This window comes from Ursus arctos, unplaced genomic scaffold, assembly GCF_023065955.2.
Source record: "Ursus arctos isolate Adak ecotype North America unplaced genomic scaffold, UrsArc2.0 scaffold_32, whole genome shotgun sequence".
NCBI classification, from domain to species: domain Eukaryota; kingdom Metazoa; phylum Chordata; class Mammalia; order Carnivora; family Ursidae; genus Ursus; species Ursus arctos.
Window position 1 is genome coordinate 12,128,303 of NW_026623008.1, and position 26,426 is coordinate 12,154,728.

The 26,426-nt window shown below is 59.2% G+C and overlaps 2 protein-coding genes across 17 annotated transcripts in view; one reads left to right on the forward strand and one right to left on the reverse strand.

Moving 5' to 3' along the window:
- Positions 1–26,426, forward strand: part of ARHGEF10L (Rho guanine nucleotide exchange factor 10 like) — a 159,752-nt gene that overhangs the window by 67,013 nt on the left and 66,313 nt on the right. For 7 of the 15 annotated variants that reach the window (XM_057305145.1, XM_057305148.1, XM_048221709.2 and 4 more), the window contains exons 5-13: positions 3,604–3,695; positions 5,369–5,452; positions 9,603–9,772; positions 17,180–17,288; positions 19,866–19,972; positions 22,121–22,198; positions 23,115–23,294; positions 24,336–24,452; positions 25,873–25,965. In XM_057305145.1, the coding sequence (XP_057161128.1) occupies positions 3,604–3,695; positions 5,369–5,452; positions 9,603–9,772; positions 17,180–17,288; positions 19,866–19,972; positions 22,121–22,198; positions 23,115–23,294; positions 24,336–24,452; positions 25,873–25,965 (1,030 nt within the window). Of the gene's footprint in view, positions 1–3,603; positions 3,696–5,368; positions 5,453–9,602; positions 9,773–14,410; positions 14,528–17,179; positions 17,289–18,558; positions 19,121–19,865; positions 19,973–22,120; positions 22,199–23,114; positions 23,295–24,335; positions 24,453–25,872; positions 25,966–26,426 lie in introns of those variants that run through there. The other 8 variants (XM_057305143.1, XM_044391492.3, XM_057305144.1 and 5 more) reach the window with 3 other exon arrangements.
- On the reverse strand, positions 8,211–17,728 carry LOC113270441 (uncharacterized). 2 transcript variants are annotated; one of them, XM_044391493.3, is made up of 5 exons: positions 17,565–17,728; positions 16,983–17,266; positions 15,332–16,652; positions 14,315–14,431; positions 8,211–12,777 (listed from the first exon to the last, which is right to left on the reverse strand). In XM_044391493.3, the coding sequence occupies exon 5, from the start codon at positions 12,704–12,706 to the stop codon at positions 11,558–11,560; it is 1,149 nt and encodes a 382-aa protein (XP_044247428.1). In that variant the 5' UTR covers positions 12,707–12,777; positions 14,315–14,431; positions 15,332–16,652; positions 16,983–17,266; positions 17,565–17,728; the 3' UTR covers positions 8,211–11,557. The 2 variants fall into 2 exon arrangements, with proteins under 2 accessions (XP_044247428.1, XP_026375507.1); XM_026519722.4 differs by lacking the exons at positions 15,332–16,652; positions 17,565–17,728 and having other exon boundaries at positions 8,475–12,777; positions 16,983–17,180.

Consider the following 26,426-nt stretch of genomic DNA (forward strand, 5'->3'; position numbering starts at 1 on the left):
GTGGGAATCTTTCCTCCTTTGCGCTCTTCATACCTTGTCCTGGAAAAGGCCCTGGGATGCCCCAGGGTGTGCGTCAGGGTGTATAGGTGTGCGTGCACAGGGGTGCAACCCAGCGTGCCAGGAATCCTCCGGCCGTTAGAGTTTGGGGGGGTCTTGCCCACTGTGTAGCCCCTGGCAAAGGGACCCTGTGGGATCTGCCATCCAGAGAGAGTCGCTGAGAAGCTGGGGGCTGAACCAGTAGCCGAGAGGGGTGGAAAGTGCAGGAAGCACAGATAAGCTGAGATAAATGGCCTCTTACTGCTTTTTATGGCTCTTTGGTTATCGGGAACCTTGGGAGAGGCCCCTGAAGGAGTGTTTACTCTCCGCAGAATTGTGGCCAGGCAGCAGCTGGGAGAGGCTGTCCTCTGGGTGGCTGCAAAGTGGGGCAGTGGCCTCGCTGGGCAGTGGGACGGGGCAAGGAGGGGGAGGCCCCCCCCAGCCTCATTGCCTGCTCTGTCCTCCTCTTCCTTGGCCTCAGAGGTGCTTTCCCCCCTCTTGTCTGTGGGGAGGGGAACACCTGCTGCAGTCTGGGGGGCAGCGGAGCTGGGATCTAGAGCAGGGCTTTGCAGGCAAATTGCAGCTCTGCCACCTGCTGGCCAGGTGACTTGGGGCGAGGCACTTTCCCATTCTGGACCTCTGTTTCCTCATATATAAAATGGTCACAATAATACATGCACATATGCTCACGGGGCCTTGCTCAAGCATTCAGCATGGCACAGGGTCCAGAGTAGGTAGCAGCCAAGTGCAGGGCAGGGGTGGGTGGTGGTCTCCAGCTGAACCTGGGAAGACCTGTCCACCCATTGGCACTGGCCCTTTCCCGCCCTTGGGGCTCCCAGTCTCTGTTTGCCTCAGCCATGGAGGCGGTGGGGGCATGAGGGTGATTTCTGTATGCTGTAAGGTCCCCACTCCCCAGCCCAGGACCCAGACTAGCTTCTCTAATTGTGTGGGTGGCTTGAATCTACACTGTCCTCTTACGGTGGCCATTAGCCACATGTGGCTATTTAAATTACTTAAATAAAATTTAAAAATTAACTTCACAGTGTTTTGGTGATGCTTAGCCCGGAGGCTCGTATTTCAGCCACTCCCGGCTTTTAGTACGTCATAAATTATTTCCAGATCCTTCTAAAGCTGCCTGACCTCACCCAAAAATACCCACTGCCTCTTGATGTCACCTTCAGAGTTTACCCAGGGCCTTCTCGGGTGTTCTCTGGTTGAACGCACTGCAGCCTTGGGGCTGGCTGGTTAGGATTTCTCGTGGACAGAGACTCGAACTTGTGTACGCTCAGTACTATTTCTCTCCTTCCCTTTCCAAAGAAGGATGTCTGAATAGTCAAGCGAGGTTTAGTGACCTTATGACAGGGCAAATACAGGATGTAGTTGAATGTTTAAGTGCTCCTTCCCTCCTGCCAAGTGGTCTGGCTGCAGGAAGACAAACTGTCGGTAGGCAGGCTGGGCCGTCGGTCCCAGCTCCTTCTGATGCGCCGAGTGGGTGACTCTGGCTCCGCAGAACTGAGCCTTTGTGGGTCTGGTCCTCCATCTGCGGGAGGAAAACAGTACCTGCCTCGTGTGTGTTCCTGGGAAGCGAAAGCTGAGAATACGAAGCAGAACAGGCAGCAGGCAACGCGTGCTTTGTGATGGTCCCCGATCGTCATGGGTGACCTATGAGAACAAAGAGAGCCTGTGGTTCGGACCCTTTCCAACCCAACTGCCAAGCTCATGTCGACTTGGGCTGCAGTGGCTTGGTTCTGTCTGAGTGGCTGCGTTCAGCACCTTCAAGATGTCTGTGGCTTGCGGTGATGGGGGGGCCCAGGAAGCCGCTGTTAGGGATGGGAGCTCAGGGGCCTCCCTTCAGCCCAGCATGCCCTCCTGGCCTAGCCCCGCCCTACCTCTAGTCGGCAAAGTGTTACCCCGGGCGGGACTGAAATATGCCATCTCCCTCCCCCCAGGGTGACACTGCTGACTTCCGGCAGGAAAACGTGAGCAGAGATTTGCTTCTCCAGTGGTGTGGGGCACCTAGACCCGTCTGTCCTGTACGTGGCCACTAGCCCTAGGTGGCTCTTGAAAACTAAATGACTTCAGGTGACACAAAACTCAAAATGAAGTTCTTTAGTCCCATGAGTTCCAGTAATTAACTTCCACACGTCACATTCCAACTGCACGGTAGCCCCACGTGGCCCAGGGGACGGCACAGACAGAACTTGTCCATCGTCCACCTGAGCTGCGCTTGGAAGAGGCCACCCTGGGGCCGGGGAGGCTGGCTCCTCGGTCTGGTTCTGCCACTCTGGCAGTGTGACCTTGGGCAGGTTCCTCGGCCCGGTGCCTGCGGGTGGGGAGAATGCAGGATCCCCGCTGTCTCGGCTGCTCATGGGAGGTGCTCCCCCCTCCTCCTCCCTCCCTGCTCCCTGCACCTTCCTGGTGTGTGCCTTTCCCCTCCTCCCGGGGCTCGGGTGCTGGGAAGTTCCAGGGAATTCTTGGCAGCAGCGGCTGCTGTTGCTGTCTTGGACCATGACAGGTGTCTCCCCTCTGCATTGGCAGCTGTGACCTTTGGTTTTTTGAGGCTGGACTTAAAAAAAAAAACATCAACATTCATTCTGGAATAGTTTTAGATGGGCGGAAAAGTTGTCAGGAGTTCTGTATACCCAACAGCTGGTTTTCCCTGTGGTTCACATCTTACGTGACCACAGAGCGTTTCTCAAAACTGAGAAGGCAGGCTGGGCACACTACCGTTCCCTGAGCTCCAGGCTTTCTCCGGATTCCACCAGTTTCTCTTCTTACACCCTTTTCTGTTCTGGGATCGTTTGTTTAGCCCGATCCGTGACAGTTTTGCAGCCTTCGCTTGCTTCGCATGATCTTGGGAGTGTTGGGGAGTAACAGCCGGGGTTTGGAGAATGTCTGGGTTTGTCTGGCGCTCTTCCCATGATCAGACTGGGGTTGTGGGTGTGGGGTTATAGGGATGCGGAGGAGAGACGCCCTCTTGTCACATCCTGTCTGGGTGCACAATGTCTGCGCGATGGCGCTGGAGATAATTCACTGGTCCGCTTGGTGGAGCTGGTGTGAGCCTCCTCTAAGTTCTCCTTTTGCGTCTGGGCTGCGGGGAGGTGGGCCTGTAGGTCCAGCCCGTCCTCCCGTGTGTGTGTGGGGGTGAAGCTCTGCTGCCCATGTCTGGTCCTAGTGAAGCTTTGCATGACCTTGTTCCACACAGGAGGCAGGGGTCCCCCACCCCTCGCCCCCATTTTGCATGTGGGAGAATGGGAGATGGAGAGCCCACTGAATCTGCCCTGGAAGAAGGACAGGCGCCCTTGTAGGGAAGGCCCCTGAGCCTCATCACTGTGGTCTTACGGTGCCTTCTAAAGATGGGGAGACTCAGAGGGGAAGGGGCTTGTTCAAGGCCAGCCTAGCCGTGGCCTCCCCAGCTCTTCCGACTCACGGCTTTCGGGACAAGTAGCTCCTGGGCTCCTGCCCGCCTTGTGCCTCACGTGCCCTGCCCCGCTGTCCTGTCCCTCCCTGCTCAGCAGCACCATCCCTGCTCCTGCTGGCTCACTGACCCTGTTTCTTGGCCTGCAGGGCGCCCCCAGTGGTGAGCAACGGGGATGCTGCGGATGCTGCTCTCTCCGGGGTCCGGCGCTCCAGCTGGAAGCGGAAGAGCTCCCGCCGGAGTAAGTGACCCCCCCGACCCCGTCTTAGCCCAGGAGCGTGGCACCGGGGTAACCTCAGAGCCCCTTCTTCAGGCCCAGACAGCTGCATGGGCTGCTGTGGGCTTGGTGGCAGCTCGGAGGTGGACCGGCCGCAGCCTATGCTTGGGAGTTGCCCCCCCCCCCCCCCCGTTTGTGGCCTGATGGGAGCCGTGGTCCAGGAGTTGATCACGCATTTGGCCGTTTCTCTGTTCCTCCGATACTCAGAAGCTCCTCCAGCGGGGCAGATGGGCTGGCAGTGGGGGGCCCTGGTGCCCAAGATGAGGGCCCTCTGGAAGCAGAACCCGCCACATAGGCAGGCAGTTCCCCTGCAGGGGGCCAGGTGCCAGGAGGGGGATGTGGGAGTGAGGGGAACCCCTGAGTCCTGAAGGCAGAGAGGAGGGAGCAGGGGTCAGGAGAAGAGCATCCAGGCAGGGGCCGCCTGTGCAGGAGCCTGAACCCCAGCCCCTGGGGAGAGAGGGGACATCCAGAACCCTGGGAGGCCACAGCCGTGGTGTGCGGGAGGATAGCACCCAGGGGTCAATGGGGCAAGGCGAGGCTGCCGTGTCCCCCAGCTCCTTCTGGGCCTCCCAGCCATGCTTTTCCGAAGGCAAAGGGGAACTATGAGAGCCAGAGATGTGGTGGGGTGGGGGTGAAGCTATAAGACGAGGCGGGGTGGGCTGCAGCGCAGTGAGGAGGCTGTCCAGGAGAGGGAGGACAATGGTCAGAACTAGGGACCTGGAGAGAGGTGAGCGGGTCTCAGAGCCATGTGGGGGGCAGAATCTGTATGGGGGTGGAAGAGAGGGTTGAGGGTGAGGCTTGACAGGGCTCCAGGGGCCCTGGGACTGCGGTGGGGATTTCAGAGCCCTTCTGGTCCCTTGTCTTCTCAGAAGGCCTGTGGGGTGAAGACAGGCTTCCATAAGGGTGGGGACCAGCTTTCCAAACCCTAGCTCTGTTTGGGGGCACACCCCTAAAGAGGGCAGAGCTTGGGGACACGGTTTTGAGGGGAGTCCTCCTTAATTTGCGCATCCTGGTAGCTGCTAATGGGGGGCAGAGTGGGCGCCCTGCCCTGCTCATTGCCCCCCCAACAAAATGTTGGCAGAGGGATGTGTTCATTTGCTGAATTTTTCACCAGTCAGGACCCTGATGGCTGCGTTTTGGGGGGCCTTTCCTTAATCCCACTCTCCCCTATTCCCTGTACTCAGTAGGGCTGCTTTGTCTGGTCCACCTCTGGGTGGGAGGTAGCTCCTTTTGGGTAGTCCTGAGGGTTTGGGCCACTGAGGATGCTCCCAGGCCCCAGGGCACAGGTGCTGGGTCAGCTTCACGCTCCCCGCAGGTGCCCGGAGCAGCTGTGGCGTCCGCCAGATGGGCAGGCCTGTGTGCGGCAGGGAGGCAGGTGGGGGGTCTGCCGTCCTCACTGGGAGGATGCCTTGCAGGGCTGGGGCGGGGGGCGGGGAGAAGCAGCGGAAGCGAGTCCTGGGAGAGCCGCCTGCAGGGGCTCCCGAGGGGCCGGGCCGCGGGCTGCTGGCCGAGCAGTCAGGCTGCGGGGCGGCGGGAGGGAGCTGCCAGCTGGTGCAGTCCTGCTGTCGGCCTGGCAGCCGCCTCCGCCCGGGCGCCACCGCCGCCTTAGCGCTCCTGTCCTCTCCCTTCGCTCCCAGTCGACCGGTTCACTTTCCCCGCCCTGGAAGAAGATGTGATTTACGACGACGTGCCGTGCGAGAACCTGGATGCCCATCAACCCGGTAAGCCTCCTCCGCGTTTCCCTGCGGCCTTCGGGGGCCCGGCGGGGGGTGGGGGCGGGGCCTGGGGAGGGTCTCCCTCTATTTCGCCGTCCCGCCCCACCGGCCAGGCCCCTCCTTACGGCTTTCGCCAACCACCAGCGGCGTCCTGGGAGCTGCTGGAGCCGTCTGGGGGCGTGGCCAGGCCCGGCCAGGCAGAGGCTGGGCGGGGACTCCTAGCTGCCGGGACCCCTGGATGCGGGGACCACCTGGATGCGGGGGCCCGAGCCAGTCATTTCACCTCCCCAAGCCTCCATTTCCTGCCTCGGGAGAACGGAGAGGTAGCCCGGGCTCCCCGGAGCTGCTGGGGAAAAAGACAGCTTGTTAAACCAGACCGCTGGCACAGAGAGGATTGGGAAAAGCCTGCGCCCTGCGCTGGGCCCGGGAGGCGGGGAGATTGTGGCGGTAGAGGGGAAGCAGGGTGGGGTGGAGGTAAATGTGCCTGAGCTGCCCCTTCGGTATAGTCACCGAGCGGGAGAGACCATCACGGGGACCCAGGGAGGAGGCATGGCTGGTAACTGTTCACAGTGAGAGCCCATCTTTGCCTGAACCCATTAGGCCCCCTACTCTTCATGCTTTGTTTGCTGGAATGTACTTAGAAACTTTGATCTGGGGTATCACGGCCCCACTGTACAGACAAGGAAACTGGAGGCAGAGCTGGGATTTGAGCCTGGTTATTGTGACTCCAAGTCTGCTGCTCTGTCCCCTACCCCAGGAGGGTTTGGGTGGCATCCTACGACAGATGACACATATTTGCTTCCACTCTTCAGTCAACCCCTTGAGGTCTGCAGGGCAGGGTTTACGGCTCCAGGTGACGGTGGCATCAGAGAGGTTAAGCCACCAGCTGCAGATCACACAGCCTGTTTCTGAGGAGCTTCTAGTCTGATGGGGTGGCCATCACTGCCCTTGGGCTGTGCACGTCCAATGGGAGAGACACGCAGACAACATGACAATGCCCCAGGGCCCTCAGAGCCACACTCCTGACTTGTGTCCCAGGAAGAGGGACAGGTGGGCTGATGACATGTCCATCCCTTTAGCAAGTCCCGGAGGTGCTTGGAGCATCCCTGCTTGTTGCTCCCTTGAATCCAGGCAGAGGAGGGGAAAGGGTACACTGTTGGGAGGCATGGGGGTCTTGTCGGAAGGTCCCAGATCTCAGAGGTCTGAGTGGCTTGGAGTCCACTTTTTGCCCCATTGAGCTCTTTTCCCACCTGAATCAAATCAAGCCACTCATCACTTGGTCCCAGTCTTCACTGAACACTGAGATGCCATCCTGCAGTTGTCCCTAATGTGGTTAAAAGGAGGTACCCAGGGTGTCAGCTCTGAGCCTTCAAACCGAGGACCAGGACACCCATCCCAGGGCCCCCACCCTCAGGGCTGTGGGAGGGTCGAGTCCCAGGAGGCTGTGGAGGGCCCTCAGTGAGTATACTGCCCAAGCAACACTGGTGCTGTTGGCATTACACCTGCCGGGGCCCAGCACTGACCCGCACGGACTGATGGGGGCTCCGTGGGCGCTCAGAGAGGAGGTTAAGAGCCAAGGAGCCGGCCATGCATCTAGGCCTGGCTTCGGATCCCAGTTCTGCCATTGGCAAGGGCACAGAGCTCTGCGCCTTTGGGCCTCGGCTTCTTCACGTAAAATCACAGTATCATTCCGTTGCTTTGGGGGATGTCACAACAGAGCATTTCGGCTTCATCTGTCCGGACCTCAGTCTAATACATCGGTACCGTTGGGGCAGTAATGGCCACACCCTGGGCTTGTGAGGACGCCATGAGATAACAGGCACAGACACTGAGCCGGTGGTGGGCGGTCCGTGCTTTGGAAAGAGAAGCTATGAGTGAAGCCCGAGGCTCCAGGAAGTAGAGGGTGGGAACCAGGACTGCTTGTGAGGCCCCTGAAGGCTGAGGATTTGGCCCAGGCTCAGGGATCTGGTGACACTTTCTCCACTGGGGAGAGCCTTCCTTCCTTCCTTCCTTCCTTCCTTCCTTCCTTCCTTCCTTCCTTCCTTCTTTCTTTCTTTCATTTTAGAGAGAGAGAGCGTGAGTGAGCGAGTGCTCGTGCAAGCAAGGTGGGGAGGGCAGGGGGGAGGGAGAGGGACAAGCAGACTCCGCGCTGAGTGCGGAGCCTGACCTGGGGCTTGATCTCAGGACTCTGAGATCATGACCTGAGCCAAAGCCAAGAGTCAGTTGCTTAACCAGCGGAGCCACCCAGGCACCCCTGGAGAGAGTCTTTCCAAATGAGTCCAGGAGTTGGTGGGGTTGGCAGGCCTCCGCGGAAGGCAGTGTGTGAATGGAGGGAGCCTGGCCTAGGTGTCTGCAGCCCCTTCTCCCTGCTCTGTCTGACCCTGCACAAGCCACATGGCTTCTCCAGGCCCCTGTTCTCTCGTCTTCCTAACGAGGAGGTGATTACTCGCACCTGCCGACCTGAGGGCTGCTGGAGAATCCAGTGGGAGACGTGAAAGTGGGAGACTGAAGGTGTCGGTGGGGGGGAGGCTGGGGCTCCTGGAAGTGTGGGGAGGCAGGCATTCGAGATGCTGTCTGGGCTCTTCCTCAGAGGGAGCCCCAAGAACTGGGCTCTGCCCCTTTGCTCACGGGTCACGGGGCCTCCACTGTAGTAATAAGACAGTCAGCCCAGCCTTGTAAAGGTCACAGCCTGGTCACCAGCTGCTCCAGTCCCTGGAGACGTTAGTCATTATTATCTTTTGCTTAAAAATAACCTTATGCTCCCTCCTCATCCTGAGACCCGAGCCCCCAGCTAAGCCTCAGTGTGTCTGTTTGTTCTTTGGGTGACAGTCTCCCAGAACCCCCCACTCCCTGGCTCTCGTGTAGGGTGGAGGTGGGGGCCCTGGGTCAGTGGGATGACACCCAGGCCCGCCCAGAGCCCCTGTGAGGAAGGACCAGCTACTCTTTGCGAGCGCCCGTCATGTGCTAGGCTCTTCGCTGGAGCTTTCAGTTTGTATTTTTATTTTTTATTTTTTTTTTAAAGATTTTATTTATTTATTCGACAGGGTAGAGACAGCCAGCGAGAGAGGGAACACAAGCAGGGGGAGTGGGAGAGGAAGAAGCAGGCTCATAGCGGAGGAGCCTGATGCGGGGCTCGATCCCATAACGCCGGGATCACGCCCTGAGCCGAAGGCAGACGCTTAACCGCTGTGCCACCCAGGTGCCCCTCAGTTCCTATTTTTAAAGAGAAAGAGAGAGAGAGACCTTTTGGCTTATTACTGTCATCATCGTGCAGAGAGGTCCCTGTTCTGAGCAGATTTTTTTAACCCTCGTGCCGTGTTTCTTGTGCATGGACTAAAGCATGTTCAACTCGTGCACTTTTTGGGGTCTGGCCTCACTTTTGTGGGGCTTGCAGTTCAGTCCTTCAGGTGACAGGCGAGGAAATGCAGCCCAGAGAGATGGGAGTGAGGCCCAAGGTCTCTGGGGTAGAGCTGGGCCTACCTGGGCAGCGGCTTTTCCACCTCTGCCTCGAAGCGGCCTCTCACTCTGGATGTGACAGGGACTGCGGGCGTGCCCCAGCCCTGGGGGTCCTGTCCCTCCTGACCAGTAGACTCTCAGCTCTTTGTCCTCCACTTCCCCGGTGGGGCTTTGGAAGACTGGGGGGGAACCCTCCTAAATGCTGGGCCAGGCGCGCCCCCTACTGGACCATCCTGAACGCACATGGGAAACTCAAGATTTGGGGTGAGGGGTCCCCCACTCATTTAATGCTTCTGACAGTTTCTGTTTTGCCCCCGAGGATGCTGGGGCCAGAGCTGAGGGCCTGAGTCAGGGCTTGGTTCTAGGTCTTCTGTTTCCCACGAAAACATTCCCAGAGGCCCAGGATGAGCGCTCAGATCCCAGAAGAGCGATCCTGAGGAGTACTGGGTGGGGATTAAGGAGACTTTTGAGGGCCCCGCACATTTCTCACACCTTTACACATTTTTTCGTGTCCTCCTCACTTACCAGGTGGATGTTGTGTGGTCATCATTTCTGTTTTATGGACGAGGACGTGGAGGTGGAGCCCCAGGGCCCAACCGTGACCACCTCCCATCCCCCACCCGCCTGCCTGGGTCAGAAATTGGGTCTGGTGGGCTTGGCACGGGGGCCTCCGCTCACCACCCTGTCCCTTGGCCTGCAGGGGTGGAGAGGAACCTGCTCTACGAGGATGTGCACCGGGACGGGGGGCCCAGGGAGGCGGAGGACCTAGGCTGGAGCTCCAGCGAGTTCGAGAGCTATAGCGAGGACTCGGGGGAGGAGACCAAGCCCGAGGCAGAGCCCGCCAAGCACCGCGTGTCCTTCCAGCCCAAGGTAAGGGGGCGGGCATCTGTCACCCCAGCCAGGGCACTGCGACCCCCTGGGGGTTGGGTAAGGTGGGTGCTGAGGGCCAGGCCTCCGACTTGTATCCTATTAGTGACCCCCAGGAGTGTATAGTGAGAGAGGAGGTGGCCCAGGTGTCCCCAAAATAGGAACTGATCCACCAGCATTGCTGTTTGACCATGGAGAGCCGTCAGCCTGGAATGGGCGAGGTTCATACCTGGCCCAGGGGCTCCCCCGCCCCATTCCCATGGCGGACCCGGTAAGGGACCATGATGCTGGCAGGCTCAGATCTGGCTGCAGAGTCAGCCTTCGGGCAGCCCAGCCAACCGATTAGAGTTGGCACTTAGATCAAGTCAGGTAGGCCTCCCTGCCCTACAGGACGTGTTCTGAGACCAGTCCTGGACCCATACAGTCCTCTGCCCTGGGGAAGTGAGCAAAGTGGGGAGCTGCCGTGGTGAAGACACAGTTGCCCAGAAGGCCTCTTTCCAAGGTCTTTTAAAATGCCATCCGTGCATCGGTTTCTGGAACAAGGTTCCTTCTGCTGGTTTCCAAGCCATGGAAGCTGAGTGGAGGATGGGTCGTCTGCTTCCTTCTAAGACAGGCTGCGCCTCCCATTTGTTCTATGGAAGCCACTAGAAAGCAGATTCTATCCATGCTGTGATTTGGGGTTTAATGGGAACAGCTTCTTAGAGGCAGGCCCTGCCCCACCAGAGGTGACTGGGTCCCATCGGCCTCCTTTTGAAAAGACAGAGACAGGCAGACACCCAAAGGTGGTACAGGAAGAGGGTAGGGGCCCCAGGACAAGGCTGGGGTTATGGGCACCTCCGAGTCTTGCCTAGTGCCTCCTGTCCCTTTCTGAGTTTGGGGATACTCTTTGGAGGGGGGACACTGGCCAGAGCAGAACCCACACTTATGGTCTTCAGATAGACTTTCCTCAGCCCAGGAGGGGCTTCCCAAGTCCCCCAGAGGCCCGGGAGTTGAGCACATCTCTCTTGAACCCAGTCTTGTGGCTGGGGCTCCATAGGCTGGGCTACGGAAAATGGCCTTGATGTCTTGCTGGGATAAAATTAAGCATCTATGATAGCTGCTGTGTGCCCGGTCATTTCTGAGGGTGTGGGCAGGGGTGCACAGGAACAGGAAGACCCAACCCGATTGGCCAACCATGATGGTGTAGGAGGAGATACCAGATATGAAGCAATTTGTCAAAAATGAAGCCCCAAATGCCTTTCTGCAAACACGAGCCCAAGCCTCTACGGCCACATGCCTGACCCGGGTGGGATCTAGTAAGACGAGTCAGACGGGGGCTTCTCTGGCGCAGAAGCAGAAGGACTGGGAAAGGTGTCCCAGGCTGGAGTAATGGCCCAGGAGAAAGCCCGGGAATAGTCCTGTGTCTCTTCTGTCCTGGGAAGGGGCGGCGTACACTGCTGTAGGGGAGGAAGGGCTCTGGCTATGAAGCCACATGGGCCCGGGACCCCCCTGAGATGAGGGCAGGACTCATGCCCCTCGGCTTGGTTCAGGATTCTCTGAATAGGAGGTGCTCGAGGCCTAGACCCGCCCTTGTTCTCAGCCTCTGGCAGTCCCATCCCTCCTAATACCCCCGAGGCGGCTTTGCCAGCCCCTTGCCTTCCTGCTGGGAACCAGGAGGGAACCACAGACATTTCTCAGGGGGCACGAGGCAGGGAGATGCTGAATTTGGGCTCCCCAGGGCTGGTCCTCAGACCTGCGTAGGCATCGGGATCACGAGGGTAGCTGATGAAACTCATAGACGCCAGGGCCTCACCCCCAGGGACTCTGGTTCAGGGTTTGGGTCGGGCCGGCCATCTGCTTTTTAACCAGCGCTCTGGCCCCCAGGGGATGCAAGGGGCCACAGAGAGAAATGTGGGGCTGGCCCTCACCATGGCTGGGCCCCAGGGGAGGAGTCTCTGGGGGCTGCCCGTTAGCTCTTGTCCTGCAGACCCTCCAGCTAGGGGCTTCGGACCCTTCCTCAGCAGGCAAACCATGCGGCAGGGCTCTTGGAATTTCCAACCACGAGGACGTTTTCTCTGGCCATGGGCCAAGGCCTGCCTGTTCCCTGAACAACAGGCTCCCAGGGAGATGGGGCGGGGGGGAGCTTTCCTGTGACGCCCGCCTCTGCCCTGGAGACCCTGCTGAGCCTTGTCCGCTGTGCTCTGCCCTCCTGAGCTGCTCCTGTGCCTGGCACTGCGGTGGCTGCATGGTGGGGCCACCGTTGCTTGGCTGTGTCTTGTGTGTGCTGTGGGACATAGGGCAGCGGAGACCCTGTCCTTGGAGTCTGACCGGGGGGCCTGGCTTCCCGTCTAGCTGCAAGAGAACTAGTGTAGTCCCTCCTTCAGGGGTCTTGGAAGGCCAGCCCTCAGCAGGTGCTTTTTGCCAAAGAAAGTGACTGAGGGGTCTGCAGAGGGACCTCCTCGGAAGCACCTGACCTCGATGTAAGCAGGGGCCTGATCCCGTTATGTTAATAAGTATCTGCTGGTTACAACCCATGGTCAGTGGGATTTTTTTTTTTTTCTTTTCCATTTGTGGAATGGGCTGCCTTGAACTTTTCCTCTTTCTGACTGTGACCTCTTCATAATTGAGGTTACCATGATCCAGCTGGCCAGGGCACCAGGCAGAAACGCCAGCTCTGACCTCAGCCTTGCTCACTCCCCTGCTTGGATGTGGCTGAGGGCTGCAGTTGACCTCTGGTCCTGGTTCTTCTAATCCTGAGAGAGGCAGAGGGACAGGGCAAAGCCAGGGCCTCTGTGATTTTATTGTCAATTTACAGATGAAACAGGACTCAGTAGAAACCCCAACTCTCCAGTTTTGGGGAGTCTGAGTAATTCTCAGAAGGATCCCTGTGCTGCTCTTTCTTTGCATTAACAGGAGTGAACATCCGCTTAGCGTGGTACAGTTTACAAAGCAGTTCATATGGTTTTCCTAACACCCTAGAGTGGTCGGTATTATTTGCATTAAAAGTCTCATTTTGTTGATCGGAGAACCTAAGACAAAAATTTAGAGAGGCGGAATGATAAGGTTAAGGTCACATAGCTAGTAAGTGGTAGAGCTCCAACTTAATATCACATCTGATCTGAAACAAAATATATCATCTTTCTGTCCAAGCATGCATGGATCCGTTCATCCGTCCATCCATCTGTCCATCCATCCATGTAACCATCTATCCAAGTATCCATCCATCTGTCCATCTATGCAGGTATCCGTCCATCCATCCACCCATCTGTCCATCCATCCAAGTATCCATCCATCCATCCATCCATCCATCCATCCATCCATCCATCCAAGTATCCATCTACCCAAGTATCCATCCATCCATCCATCCATCCATCCATCCATCCATCCGTCTGAACAACTATCCATCCATTCAACAAATACTGAGCATTTATAATTTGTAAGGTAGTGTAATAACAGCTTCCATTTTTTGGGCACTTACTAAGTCCTGGGCTCTACGTGTATTGCCCATTTAATCTTCTCAGTAACTCTGTGAAGTAGTTATTATCCTGGCCACTTGACCAGTGAGGAAGGTGTCCCTCCGAGAGGTAAAGATACTTTTCCAGCTACTGAGCCAGGGGGTGGTGATTTGCATGTAGGCCTGCTTGCCTCCAGAGTTCATGCTTCTGGAGCATGGTTTTCTGTATGTCTTGGTTTTCTGTATGCTTTACCAAATATCACTATTGCTCCCATGGTTCACGCACTTGAATGTCTATCTGTGTGTCTCTCCATCCATCCGTTTTCCCGGATAGTATGTAAGCTAGTCTGCCACCCATCCTTCCATCCAGTTGTCTGCCTGCGCTCCCTCTGTCCCTCCCTCCCGCCTCCCTCTATTAACCCATTCCTTCCTCCAGTGGTGTGCCAGAGCTGGCTCTTCCTAGCTCACAAGATCTAGGAACCAACTGTACACTCTTCCCAACTCTGCTTTCAGTGCGGTCACACTGGTAGTGTGAAATTTGCCATGGTAGGAGTGTTCCCACCATGGAAATACTACAAAGCAGGGCTCTTTCTCCTGGAGAGGCATTTGTTAAATATTTACCAGCACGGCATTGCTTCCATCCACCCACCAGTCCCGCTGTGTTTTTATTCATTCATCTTACAGTTCACCTGCCCATCCACTTACACAGCTCTGCGGTCATCCAACTAAGTTTATCCATTTGCTCACCTGTCCATTTATCTGTCTGTCCGTCCATCCATCCATCCACCCATCCTTCTGTCTGTTGTCCATCTGCCTGTCCAACCATCCCTCTCTACATTCACCCATCTTCCTATGCATTTGCCCACCCACCCATCCTGCCCATCCATCCCCCTGCCACCCATCCGTCTCACAGACTTGCTGAGAACCTCCTATGTCACCAGCCCCACGCTGGCCCCTGGGATGGGGGGATGCCTGAGACGCAGTCCTTGTCTTCCAAGTGCTGTCCCCCTTCCCTGGTTGGTCCTCTCCTGGACTCCCAGCAGCCAGGACCCCGCCCCCGCTGCCTACATGTTGGGGTGGGAGCCCTCCCCATGCCCCCCATCCTGCCTCACCTGGTCTCCTTTCTCCTCTGTTGTCCTGTTTGTCTCCTCCTGTCCCGCCTCCTCCTCGCACCTGCTCTCCTCTGCCTGGCCGCTTGGGGGCTCCAGCTTTCTCCAGACCTGACTAGGCTAAAGGAGAGATGCGCCAGGACTAAGAGAGACATCTTGGCTTTAAGAGCCGGGGGGAGAGACATGCAGGCGTTGAAGCACAAGTACGACTGTAAGGTACTGTCTGTCTGTCCCCCGCGTCCCGGCTGAGGCCTTGCAGAGGGGGGCCTGAGCGCCTGGTGCCTGCCCCGGCACGGGAGCCTGGCCACGTCTCGTGTCTGTGCCGGGACTGGAGCGCACTTCTCCACATTCTCGCCTCTCTCTCTGAGCGAACCCTTAGTGGTCTGCAGAATCCCTGGGTGGATCCGCGTGCCCTAGGGCCCTCGGCATCACCAGCAGCGCTTTGGAGCATGCCGACTCCTGAGCTCCATCCCCAGAGATGCTGATGCTGGAGGTCTGGGCCACGGCCCAGGAATCTGCAAAGTGATAACTCTGGCGGGTGGCTGAGGGTTCCGCTCTGACAAATGTGAGCATGAGTGAGCGATGCTGGATGTTCCTGTCCCTCTGAGCTGTTCAGAGAGATCCAGGCTAAGGAAGTCTGTAGCAGACATCACAGCGCCGCCTTCTCAGATGGCACTCGGACTTGTGGATCCTGATGACATCGACAGCAGGATCCTCCCTTAATCGAGCACTTCCTATGGGCTTTGGAGGCCTGCAGGCCTGGCTTTGAATCCCAGTCCCACCACTTCCTCTCTATGTGATCCTGGGCAGGCCTCTTGACCTCTCTGAGCCTTGGTTTCCTCACCTGTGAAATGGGGGCATTAACTATACCAGCCCCCAGGCTGGATGGAAGGAAGGATTAGGTGAGCTCAGATCTGTAAAGTGCTCTGTGCTGTGCTTGTGTTCGGTGGGTGGTGACCCCTATTATTTGTGCACTTGACTGTTTTGTCCCCAGGGCCCCCGGGGAGGCTGCTGACTTACTGCTGTCATTTGGCGTCAGTGAGGCTGGCGAGTGAATCAGCTGGCTGGTAGTCACAGCGCCGGGCCACGGCAGAGCTGGGATTCAAACCTGGGTCTGTGAGCTCCGAAGTGAGTGGTCTCCATCCTGGGCCACTGCCCGTTCTGTCCAAACCCAAGACCTCCCAGGAGGAGGGGGACAGACACTTTATCGTTTGCAGGGCCCTTGTATAGACGCGCCATGAGGGGGGGTCTGTGACCTGAGGGGGGCAGGCTTCACTTCTCTGAAGGCCAACAAGGCCGGGAGAGGAGCAGGGGGCACGTGAAGGGCAGAGTCTACCACTGGGGTTCTCGCCCGGGCCGTGACCCCGGACGTGGACCCCCGGCCTGGCCCCTGCACTGTGAAGATGGGCGGAGGCCGCAGGTTGACTCGGGGACAGCTTCCGGGTGTTCAGTTTTTGCTCTTTTTTGCACAGGAAAATGCTGAGAGAAGACCGTTTTGAGAGTTTGTAGGGCAGCTCCCTGCCTTGGCTTTCTGCCAGGAAGGAACTGGGCTCAGAGCACAGGTTTCTAATCTGGGGCTTGTGACCCCCCCACCCCACCCCAAGAGGCCAGGAATCACTGCTGAAGGATTGTGCTGTTTAGATGTAGGGAGGCCCCCGGGGGACTTCCCCTTCCCCCGGCTGGTTGTTTCCAGAAAGTCAGCATTGTTCCTGAAAAGCCACCACCCTGTGCCTCAGCCCAGCACCCAGTGGTTTTTTTGCAAGACTGAGGCCCAAGGAGTGCGGGGAGCGGGGATAGGGGCTTGTTTGGAGGAAGGTGATAGTGAGAGCAGAGACCGGAGCCCTCCCAGAGGCGTGCTACCCCCCTTCAGCAGAGAGCTTCAGGGAGGAGAGAGTTTTCCCAGAACAGCACTGGCCATTATGACAGCCACATGGCTCTTGAAATTTAAATCATTACAGTGAACTATAATCAGGACTTTGGGTCCTCAGTTGTACCAGGAGTTACTTGTGGCTGGTGGACCCCTAGCGGGCATGTCCATCATTGTAGGAAGTTCTGGCAGGGGAAGTTCTGTCGGGGAGGATGGCAGGGCTGGGGGCTGGGGGCTGAGCGGCTGCAGGAATGACATAGGGGACAGCAGCTCCGTGTGCAGGCCCTGTGCTCCCCCAGCGCTCGGGGGGCCGGCTTCCCCCTCCTGGGCACGCCTCCCATCCTGCTTAGCTTGCTGCATGGTGTCCGCGGGTCCCTCCTCGGTCCCTCCTTGCACAGGGGAAGCTGCGCTTGGCTCTGTGGCCGCTTCAGCCTTCCCCCGCCTTCCCGGGCCTCGGCTCAGTAAGAAACTTGGCTGTTTGGGGGGCAAGGGAGGGCTCCGTCACTTGGGTTTGACAGATGGGATGGGGGTGTGGATTCACGTACAGGTCATTTTATGGTTCAGCATGCTTCCCCAGACCCCGTCTGTTAGTCCTCACAGACCCTGGCACATCTCAGTAAGGAAACTGAGGCTCAGTGAGGTTACGTGACTTGTCCCGAGAGGTACAGCTGGGATCTGAACCCAGGCGTGGCACTCCAGGCCTTGAATTTTTCCCCAAAGGGGGACAATCGGGGTAAAACCTCTTCTTGCCGATTAAGAGGGTTCCTCCAGGGTGATCCCCCAGGCACGAATGCCCCTTCTCACCTTGTCCCGGGGTGTCTCAGGTGCCACTGCCTGGCTGTCCCTCTTGACCTCTGCTGCCACCTCCCTGGAAGTGAATGGGCCCGGGGGTCTTGATGTGTGCAGCTCCGGCTGGGAGGCCTGGGTGGGGCTGGTGGCCCTTGGCAGGCATCCTGGGGCATCCCTCAGCTTCTCTGATGAGCCCCTCTGCCTTTGCTCAGATGACCCAGCTCATGAAGGCTGCCAAGAGCGGGACCAAGGACGGGCTGGAGAAGACGAGGATTGCCGTCATGCGCAAAGTGTCCTTTCTGCACAGGAAAGACGTTCTCGGTGAGGCGCCGTGGGCCTGGCTGGCAGGAAGCTCAGGGCTCAGCTCTGTGACTGCAGGGAGGGGTGGGCGAAGCCAATTGGGGCCTGGGATCCTCTGGTCGAAAGGGTCCGGGACTGACCCCCAATTATCCCAGCTGGTCCCAGCCAGTTTCCCACCCTCTGGCAGGTATGACCCACCTATTTTTGGGGGAGGTGGGGCCTCTCCTTTCAGCCTCCCTGCCTTTGGTCTCTGTCCTGGCAGTCTTGGCCTCCTGCCTCCCATGCTGTTCGGCTTACCTGGCCTCATCTTTGAGCACCCCTGGTCTTTCCTTCGTTTGCCCATCACCCATCTGTCCACCAGCCAGTATTTCTTGAACACCCCCTAAGTGCTGCACCCCGTGCTGGGTACAGGGCCACCAAGATGAATGAGGCAGCATTTCCTCGGGGAGTTCCTGGCTCAGTGGGGGGCAGGCATATGAACAGGAAGTGACCACAGAGGCTGACAAGGAGGGGGGAGCCCAGGCGGGAGCATAGAGGAGCGCAGTGCAAATGAGCATTGGGGGGGGGGGCGGGAGCAGGAGGAGGATGAGAGCCAGTTCAGTCAGGGGGTGGGGAATGGGGCAGGGAACCGGTGCTCTGGGTGGAGGAGCCAGTGTGTGCAAAGGCCCTGGAGCAGGGCAGTAGGAGACATTCAAGAAATGATTTTGTTTGGTTTGTTCCTGGGTTTCAGCACCAAAAGAAAAAAAAAAAAAAAAAAGAAGAGAAAGGATTTTCGCAATTGTCAACATTTATCGCGTATTTACCGTGTGCTGGGTGCTGTCTGACGATCCTTACAGTTCCTTGCTTAATCCTTATAGACACCAGACAGTTCGCAGGACTGCCCTGTTTCCCGTGTGGAGATGAGCAGACAGGCACAGAGAGGTTCAGTGACTCTTCTGGGGACACACAGGCGTGAAAGGGACAGCAGAGGCTCCATGTGGCTGGAGTGAGGGGTGGGGGGTGAGAGATGGAGAGCCAGGCCAGCACAGATATTCAAGCCAGGGAGAACTTTGAGACTCTGTGCCCCCTTGAAAAGTTACACGCTTTCCCTTCCCTGTGCCTCTGTTTTCTCATCTGTACAATGGGGCTACTGTGGCATGTGTCTCGGGGGCCATGGTGAGAATGACCAAGGCGGTGCATGGAAAGAGCTCCCAGCTCCGATGTGGCAGATGTCATTCTCGGTGGGCAGTCACTGAGTGGAGGGGTTTGGTGCTAGGACAGTGTCTCGCCGGCGTGGGTTCAGATCCCCGCTTCACGGCCTCCTGGCCACACAACCTTGCATAGTTCTTCCCCTCTCAGAGGGACCGGTTCTTCATCTGTGAAAGGGGTTCAACCCCACCATTGCATGCCCTTGATGCAGCACTGAACCCTTGGGGAAGCCCTGGCCCCCGACGAGGGAGGGGACAGGCCGAGGAGCCCTTCTAGACTTGGTGGAGTAGCCTGGAGGAAGGACAGGGTGGACAGGCTGGTAGGCCGGGAGCTGTTCCTGGTCACCGTCCCCACCCCCAGTGTGGCCAGGCTGCCAGCAGGCTCTCCGTAAGCCCTCCCCACCCTGCCCGCCAGCCCAGAGCCTTGCCTAAAGTGACCCTCCCACCAGAGGCGTTATTAATAGCCACAGCAGGGCTCGGATCACTGGCCAAGAATGTTACCCAGTGGCGCATGGGGGAAGAGGAAGCCGCGGGGCCGGCGGCTGGGGTGGGTGCGGAGTGATGCCCGGGGTACCATGTGGGCCAGGCAGGAGGGCCTTCACCACCCCCACCCCCACACTGTGGTCTGCTGTCCCTCCTCCTCCTCCTCTTCTGTCTCCTGTTCAGGTAAGGGCCTGCCTGGGTGTCCCTGCTCCCTCGGCTCCCGGCTCAGGGGTCACTGCCACCTCCTTCTTCCCAGCTTCCCCACAGTGCCCTGCTGCCCACGGCCACCACCACTGGGTTTCAGAGCCAGAGCAGCTAGGGTCCCGTCTCCCTCTTCCTGTGTCTCTCTTGTGGGGGCAGAGCTGTTCAAGGCCAGATCCCTGCACTCTGCCTGACCTCCCTCTTTCTCTCTGCCCGAGGCTCTGTCTCCTGCACTCTGTCTGAGAGCTGCCCCCACTCGTGTCTGCACTGTCTAGTTGAACTTTCTTCCTTTGGGTCTATCTGCATCTTTTTTTTTTTTTTTTTTTGATGAGAAGATGAAAACACGAAAACACAGCTAAATAGCCCCCGTTCTTCTTGGGGCTTACTTTCTTCCCCCTTTTGGGCATCCAGAAGAAAACTATTTTTAGTGCCTAGTGATGGAGACATAGGCGGCCTGGCTTTCGCCGGGCCAGAAGCGGGCGGGTCTGAGCGGGGACGGTGACTTCTGGCAGAGACTCTGCTGAGAGCTGGAGCCCCGAGGCGTGCTGCTTTGTGTCCCATTGCTGGCTCCCCTTTATTTCTGGCTAGATGACTCTAGCAGAGCGCATCAGTGAGTGACCCTCTGTGGCCCTGGGACCCTGGCCCAGGGTGGTTCCCAACTCCTGGGGGCCGAGCAGGGTATGTTATCCTCCCTTCGCATGTGTTACCAGCCCGTCTGACTTTCCAGGTGACTCGGAGGAGGAGGACATGGGGCTCCTGGAGGTCAGCGTTACGGACATCAAGCCCCCGGCCCCGGAGCTGGGCCCCATGCCGGAAGGCCTGAGCCCTCAGCAGGTCTGCGGGCGGAGCTGGGTGGTGGGGTCTTCAGGGAAAGGGGTGGTCGGGGGCCCTGTGAGTCTGGGTCTCGAAGGGGAAGTGATGAGTGGGAGCTCCCGGTGGAGCCCCAGCTTCTTGTCTCCTCACCAGCTGCACAGACTTCCAGACTGGACCCCGCAGGTCCCATGCCGTTGTCCTGGGGATGGTGGGCCCCCGCGTTTGGAGTGCTTGCTTCCCACCCCAGGGGGACCAGCGCACTCCCGCTTAGCCCTTTCACACGGAGGTGTTGTTTGAAGCAAGGGGCTGCTGTGACAGAAGGGTTGAGGAGACTTAAGCTAATCCAGCTTGGGAGATGTGGAGAGGCCAGCCCGCCCTCCATCCTTGGGCTTCTCCCAGGTGCTGGGGACCTTGGGGTGAAGTCTCCCTTCCCCCTCAGTGTCACTGTGGGACAGGGACCGGGTGGCCTTGCTCTGTGCCCCGGGCAGAGGCATGTTGTCAGGTTGGCTGTCCCAGCCATGAAACAGGGAGAGAGACCTCCGACTTTCCCTAGATGTGGGGACACTGAGCAAGTCCTGTCAGGGCAGCAAGCGCCAAGAAGGGATTTGCCCCCCTTGTGGTTGGCAGAAAATCCTGATGTTTGGCTGCTTTTGAAAACCAGGTAGATGACATGTGACACATCGTGTCTCGGGAGTCCGTCCGCCCGCCTCCTTCCTGTCTGTTAGCTGCCTGGCCAGCCCTGCCCCAGGCACCGAGGTGGTGACCCTCATCCCCGGCAGCAAGTGCCTGTCAGAGAGGTTGGAGCCGCGCATGAGCCCAGGCTTCTGGCTCATAGTCCAGGGCTCCTCTCTCTGGCTTTGGTGGCCTCTCGGGAGCCTCTTGGTTTCCTGGACAATATTCGTTACTCCTGGCCAGTGGCTCTCAACCAAGGTGATTGTACCCCCCGGGGCATGTGGCCATGTCTGGTGACGTTTATGGCTGTCCCAGCTGGAGATGGTACTGGAATCTAGTGGGTAGGGGCCAGGGATGCGAAATGCCCTACAGCGCCTAGGACAGGCTGCATGACCGACAATCACCTGGCCTCAAGTGTCAGGGTACTGAGGTCAGGAACTCTGCCCTGGGAATGGCTTGGGCACCTGGGGATCGTTGACAACGCTGACCTCCAGGAGCCCCATGTCACCTGGGACAGCTTGAAAGACAGTGGCCTGGGCCATCCCACAACCATGGGGCTGTGTGGGCCGTGGTTGGGCCTGGGGCACAGTGGGAACTGCTGAGAGGGGTGTGCCAGGGGTAGGACGGAGGTGTCCCAGAAGAGCAGGGGAGACGGCAGCGCCGAGGACCCGGATCGCTGCTCAGGGCGGCTGTCAGGGCATAGCAGGGGTCGGTCACCCTCCCAGCCACGGACAAGGTGGACGGGCTCCCGCCTCAGACACCTCTCCCGTAACACCTTTCATGAGCTCTATCCTGTCTTTGGGGCACAGTGGGGTCACCTGGGATGCTCTAAAAACTCTGGTACCCAGGTAGTGCCCCATACCGACTCCATCAGAATGTGTGGGGTGACGGCTGGTTGGCTTTAAAGATATCACCCAATTCCTCTGAGCAGCAGAGTTCACCACTGCCCCCGTCCCCTCTGTGCTGCCGAGCAGGCGAGGGCATCTGGATGGGTGCTGTCAGGCTGTGCCTGAGGGTCTGTCGATCTGGGCTCAGGAGAGAAGGGGCCGGTGGGGGGTGGGAGAGGGGTGGGATATATGGCCTGCGGTGGAGCCCCCTCGGGGGGTGGGAGAGGGATTGGTGGGGGGTGGGAGCTACAAGGAGTGGGAGCTGAGATCTCTGCTCCATCTAAGAATTTTCTACTGGAGTTGTCCAAGGATGGGGGGCCGCCTGACGCTGTGAAGGGGAGCCGGTGATTCCCTTTGCCTGGATGTTTGTGCAGAGCCCCAGCACCCCACACCCCATCTGCAGTCTGGGCTCTGCCGGGAAATGTGCAGCCACAGGTCCCCCTGCTCCCCGGGGTGGGCTCTGGGACGGACGGGTCCCTTCTGTCCCGTAGCCGTCAGCTCCTCCAGCGCCGAGATCCCTCTTCCTGCCACACCGGGCTCTGCACACATCCGGCGCTCGCCCTGTGTGGCGGCAGGTGCAGGCGCTGACCGCACTTTCTGGCCCGAGCAGGTGGTCCGGAGGCACATCCTGGGCTCCATCGTACAGAGTGAAGGCAGCTACGTGGAGTCTTTGAAGCGGGTTCTCCAGGTGCGACTCCAGGGGCCTCTGGGGAGACAGCAGGGAGGACCCCAGACGGACACTTTATAAGGAGTGCTGGGGGACTGGGGGCAGCTTTAAGGGGAAGGGGCCACAGGCCAGCGCTTTTATGGGGGCAGCAGGACTTCCTGATGCCTCGGTGTTCACAGGGGGACTGCATTTTGGGAACAAAGTTGAGGGTCTTTGAAGTGAGGTGTGGAGGGCACCGTGCCTTCCTCGGCCCTCCAGGAGCCCTGGGGCAGGGTCGTGTCTCCCATCCTCCTGGGCCCCCCGAGGCTGGAGCGGATGCACCCTCTCTCTGGCCGCCAGGATGCCAGGCGTTGCCATGTCAACTAACTGTCCCGACCTGGTGTGTAGTCACTCCTGACGTGCCGAATCCTCTGGGATGTTGGCTCCGAGAGAGGCCAACAGGGAAGGCAGATATTGTGGGGCGTTAGTGACCCCCTTCTCCTCCCGAGTTTGGATCCACGGAAGGGGGCCCAGGTGTCAGGCAGGGAGAGATGGAAATATCACTGTGTTCCTGATCAGCCCAGTCGGAGTGTGGCTCTGGGTCTGGGGGCCGAGGGAGCTAGGGGTGACATCACTGCCACCATTCCATTCGATGGACCGGCTCAGCCATAGGCAGAGCTGGACAGCGCCAGCCGGGGCCTCGGGGCCTCGCCTCCGTGGGGCTCCTTGCGGGCGTCTTCCTCCCAACCCACCTTCACATCCAAGTCAGGGGGTGGGTTGTGGGCAGGCAAAGAGGGGCCAGGTGTGTTAATGGAGATCCTTCCAGAAGGACGAGGAGTGAGGGAAGGTCTACCCATGGCCTGCCAAGGTATGCTGGGCCTTGTCCAGGTTGTCTGAAGGGCAGGTCGGGGAGGGGCTGTGGCCGGGCTTCGGGGCGCTCACCGCACCGGCCCTGCAGGATTACCGGAACCCCCTGATGGAGATGGAGCCCAAGGTGCTGAGCGCCCGCAAGTGCCAGGCGGTGTTCTTCCGCGTGAAGGAGATCCTGCACTGCCACTCCATGTTCCAGATAGCCCTGTCCTCCCGCGTGGCTGAGTGGGACGCCACCGAGAAGATCGGAGACCTCTTTGTGGCTTCGGTACGTGTCCCCAGACTCTCAGGTACATGCCGCAGCCCTCACCTGGATGCCATCCGGGCTGGTGCCCTGCACCACCTGGTCACCGTCTAAGCCAGCAAGGTCCGGGGGTCGCAGCGCCCGGGTCTGCCTGGTCCCAGCTGGCGTGGGCATGACACTTTCTAGTAGGTCCTTGGAGGTGTCCGCAGCTGTGGTGCCAGTGAAGCCCACTTGCTGTCCTGGCCCTGCCTGACGGCAGTGCCTCCAGGAGGCCGGAGACCTTGGGCGGCCACCTGGCCGGTCTGCAGCTTGCCTGCTGAGTGCTCACGGGGTGCTGGCTGAGTGCTTGCACAGACCGTGGCCTTGGCCCCCAGAGGACGCTGCGGGGCATTGGGGGAGCGCATTGGATTGTGCTCCAGGAGGCCTGGCCAGTCCCAGCTCGGTTTTGTCACCTCGGGCAGCTCCCAGGCTCTCTCTGGGCTCGGGTCCCCAGCTGAGTGGGGGCTCTTGGTTTTTCAGACTGAAGTCTGTGAGCCCCAGAGCAACGCATGGGGGGTGGGGGGTCAAGTTGGTGGAACTCCACTTTGATTTGTTGTAGGTAATTGGGGTCTCCAAAAAGAAAAAAAACTATTGCTTTGAAAATCCCAGCACTCAACAGATCTGAGGCCCTGGGCCTTGTGGACAGGGTCTGGGGGCAGGAGTGCCATCCTCGTGGCTGGAGGGCCAGGGCATTCTATTTCCTGGGGGTGGTGAGGAAGGGCACGTAGAGGGGGAGGTCAGACCTGCCCCCACCCCTGCCCCTTCTCCTCCCTTCACCTTCCAGGGCTGCCCTGCTGGGGGGAGGAGGAGGGTCCCCGGTCTCTTGGCACCACCTCTTCCTCCCTGGGACCACGGGCATCTCTCACCTTTCAGAGCCTGGTTTCCTCCCCTCAGTGGGATGCCAGGTTTCCTGACCTCAAGGCTGGTTGTGACCGTCGGGGTAGCCAGTACCGAGGGCGGGGGTGCTAGCCGCCCTTCCCCTCCTGTCGCAGTGACCCTCCCGCCCTGCCCCCGTGTCCGTTCCAGTTCTCCAAGTCCATGGTGCTAGACGTGTACAGCGACTATGTGAACAACTTCACCAACGCCATGTCCATCATCAAGAAGGCCTGTCTCACCAAGCCCGCCTTCCTCGAGTTCCTCAAGGTGGGCCAGTGGGGGTCCGGGGCACCTCTCAGTGGGTTTCTCAGGAGGGACAGGGCACTGGGGCTCAGCCTTGGGTGTTCTATCATCGCTGTGGCCCGGGTACCTCCCCTCTTGCCTTTGGGACCTCCCCCGGGCCATGGGAGGGAAGCCGGTCCCTCTTGCCCCCTGGGAGGAGGGCGAAGATAATGAGTTAGAGGGTCTGTAAGCAGCTTGGGAAGCTGGAGCTCTGCCAGGTGGAAGGGGAGGCCGGTGACCTCTCTCGGACGGGTGAGGTGACAATGGGTGGGTCTGTGGTGGGTAGACCGGGTGGTGTGGGGGCTGTGTTCCTCTGTCAGGCTTGGCTTAGGTGGGCCTTCAGGTATGGCTCTGGTTGTCACCGGACTGATCCTTTTTCTTCATTTGTGAAAGGGTGAGGAAAATTCCTCAGAGGGGTTTCTTGGGGACCCTGCGGGGGAATAAAGGTAAAAGGGATCAGGGCATCAGGTAGCCGTGGCCAGGCTCCCTGGATTCCTGGGGTGTGCGGTCAGCTGAGTCGGACACAGACCTTGCCGTCGGGAATTGTGCTGCCCTGTTAGCGGGGGGGTAGGGAGGGTTAGGTGGGGGAGGAGCCTCAGCCGAGGAACCCCCTGCCCGATCCAAGGAGGTCAGGGGACTTTCTCAGGGGAGTGTCATCCATTGTAACAGGTGGAAACAGGAGAGAGTGTTCCAGGGACAAGGGTGGTGGGGCAAAGCTTAGAGGCAGGAGGGTGGGGATGGGCAAGTCTGGTTGGATCTTGGGAGCAGTGGGTGCCTCTCAGCGAGTCCCAGGGGAGAAGGCCCGGAAGTGGCTGAGTTCAGTTTGGGTGGCCCTGGATCTCAAGACCCGGGCAGCTGGGCCCTCATATTTCAGGCAGTGCCAGAGTTCTGGGCCTGGGCAGATGGACGTGAAGGCCAGGGAGGAAGCTGAGGTGGCAGGCTGGGTGGCAGGGCGTGAGGGCTGGAATCAAGGTGACAGGTGTGTGGATGGAGCGCTGGAGGCAGATGAAAGAGGACAGTAGGACCCTGTGCCCGCCCCTCAGCCTGACCTGGGCCCCACTGCCTTAGTTCACGTGGAGGGAGTGGTTGTCAAGGCTGCTCCCAGAGCTCTGGTCTCTTGAAGAAACTGGTCAATCTCCCAGTTATGCTTTTAGTCCAGAGGTCTCTGCATGACTGCTCTAGTCTCCCAGGCTAAGGGGCTCTGCGGGAGACCCCGGTGGTGGCAGAGAGCCCTGGCTGTGGGACCAGGGACCCCCGGGCCTCTTTTCTCAGGCCCAAGGCTGAGCAGGGTCCTGGGTCCTGGCAGGGGGGAGAGCCTAGGACAGGCAGCGTCTGCCCTCCGGGGCGCTCGGCCCCCGCTGCAGGTGGGGGGGCTCGGTGAATGATTCCCCCTCCTCTCCAACAGCGGCGGCAGGTGTGCAGCCCGGACCGCGTCACGCTCTACGGGCTGATGGTGAAGCCCATCCAGAGGTTCCCGCAGTTCATCCTCCTGCTTCAGGTGCTGCGCGGGATGCTGGCAGCTGCGGGCCTGCAGGGTGTGGCCTGGGCTGGCTCAAGCCTCCTGGGGTGGGGGCTTCTCACCCGTCATCCGCAACCCATCCGTCTGCTGTGGACCCTGCAGTCCCCTCTCTCTCTGCTCCTGGAGTGGAACTGATTGTGTCAGACAACTTATTATCCACCTCCCTGGCGTGGATGGCTGGGTGACTGGTGAGGGCAGGAGCCCAGGTTGCAGGAAGGGAACTAGGGTGTGTGGACTCCCAGCCCTCGGGGGCCTGGCAGCGGGGGGACGCTCAGTGAGTGAGCTGACTTTGGCCACTTCAGGCTTCTAGAGGGAGCTTTTGTCCCCTTGCAGGGCCCCAAGAGCTTGGGACACCTCCCCTGATTGCCGAGGGCCCTTAGTTGGGGTGAGCCCTCTGCCGCTGAGCTGGGCAGGGGGCTGCCAGGCCGAGGACCCTCGCA

What these genes read in the sequence shown, in the direction of transcription:
- LOC113270441 (XM_044391493.3), bottom strand. Translation starts at nt 12,706, where the DNA reads ATGAACTGCTTTGTAAACTGTACCACGCTAAGCGGATGTTCACTCCTG.